The 1,843-nt window shown below is 37.7% G+C and overlaps 1 protein-coding gene across 1 annotated transcript in view; it reads right to left on the bottom strand.

Moving 5' to 3' along the window:
• The window catches only part of LOC131981412 (uncharacterized), a 2,759-nt gene extending 2,372 nt beyond the window's left edge, over positions 1-387 (bottom strand). The window contains exons 1-2 of the mRNA XM_059345684.1: positions 245-387; positions 67-126 (exon numbers count right to left, since the gene is read on the bottom strand). Coding sequence (XP_059201667.1) covers positions 67-126; positions 245-296 — 112 coding nt within the window. The 5' untranslated portion in view covers positions 297-387. The remainder of the gene's footprint in view (positions 1-66; positions 127-244) is intronic.
• Positions 388-1,843: the final 1,456 nt, after the last annotated feature.

Raw genomic sequence — 1,843 nt, 5'->3', positions numbered from 1 at the left:
GCTGCTTCATTACATTTCCAAATGTAATCTAATCTAATGTAGAGCAAGAGTAATTTTTTTTTTTACCTTTTTCTGTGCTGTTGCAGTTCAGACACAGCATAGGAACACAGACAGCGCCAGTCCCAGCTAAAATATAGAATAAATTAAATAAAATGTATATGTGCATGGCTAAACAGGTATATTAATAGGAGAATAAGAAAAATGTATGTATATGTGACAGTAATATTCAGAAATAGCTCCTTACCTATGAGGAGATAAAGAAGCAAAAGATGGGGGGATACCCCAACCATAACCATTCTCTGTTGGGAAATCAAATTGTTTTAGTCTAAGACAAAGTTTTTCTGTAGGCCTAGAATGAGACTTATCATCAATGATATCATAATCTCCAAGAATGAAAGCTTAAAACATTCAAATAAATCAGAAATACAAAAATGCCATTGCAATTCCACTTATATTAGATATGATTTTAAAGGTAGAATATAATATTTTTGTTATTACCTGTGGTGGTGGTGGTGGTGGTGTTGCCTCCTCCACTCACCCAGTTCAATGATAACCTGCTCTGCTTTGCCTAACCTAATGGTCTCTGCGTCAGAGAAGGCATGGCAGAGCTGATCGTAAGCACTGATACTGATGCAAATAAATTCTTTCCTGGAACATAACGGCCCAAACAATATCACTGTTTGTATGCTTTAAATATGGAAGTGATGGCAACAAAATAGGGAAGGCTGCTGCTGCGTGACTGGCAGGGGTATAAAAAGGCAGAGAGACGGATATATAGTCAAGTATAACACGTTATAAGCAAAACAGTGGTTTACATATGCAAACTACCCACTGCCTCTAGCAAACACTATGTAATGTGACACATACTGTGAAAAAATGTAGTCATTTTTAAGGATTATACAAGTTGACTGAATTTGAATAATTACATTTTGGAAATTCAATATTTTATTTCCCTTAAGTCATCCACAGTCTTTCGACATGCAGTATTTATTCCTCCAGTGGCCAGCAGAGAGTGCTGCTGATCACCAATCTTTTTCCTTAACACACAATCTCTTGTGGCTCATGCAAGCTGGAGTCTATCCCAGCATGCACTGGGAAAGAGGCAGGGTGCATGTTGGACAGATTGCAAATACAAACACTATCACACTCCCAAACGTAACAGCCAAAAGAGAATTTAAAGTTGTATTTGATCATCAGCTGTGGGAGGAAAACAGAGCATCAGTCAAAAAAAACAACACAGACACATACACAGGGTAAGCAACTCCACATGCAAATACCAAAACTGGTTTGTGGATTAAAATTGCTGTCTCACTTTGTCACTCGTTCGCCAAAGATAATGTAATGGAATAAAGATCAGTAGGCCACTGTTGTTAACCTCAACCAAACCTCACCCTAACCCCATCTGAGTAATGCAGAACCTACAGATTTTAATCTAACAGAGAAATAGAAAATATTCATAGGGGTAACAGACAGTATAAATGTCTGTGCTGTCTGCTGTCTGCACTTCCGTGTTAATTAATACATTAATTTAAACAGAAAATATTTTGGGCTTTTGTCACCACAGTAATGAGGCAGCTCCAGTTAAAGGTGTCAATAACATGAAAAAGTAGGTGGGTAGGGAAGCCACAATTTGTCGGTCAGTCTACCCATTGGTTGAACTGTTGCCACCAGCAGGTCAATATTTCTACTTTCTCTCAAATACTCAGTTTGTAACAGGATAGTTGTGTCTCTAATAAGTCCTAGTGAACTAAAATTCATCTACCCAAACTTCATAAAGGAGTTATCTGACATCACACAACCATAGCAGCACCCATGAAAGCTCACATTATAAATGGTAAACCAT

The sequence above is a fragment of the Centropristis striata genome, chromosome 12 (assembly GCF_030273125.1).
Source record: "Centropristis striata isolate RG_2023a ecotype Rhode Island chromosome 12, C.striata_1.0, whole genome shotgun sequence".
Lineage (NCBI taxonomy): Eukaryota > Metazoa > Chordata > Actinopteri > Perciformes > Serranidae > Centropristis > Centropristis striata.
This window is presented reverse-complemented; position numbering and strand designations above follow the sequence as displayed.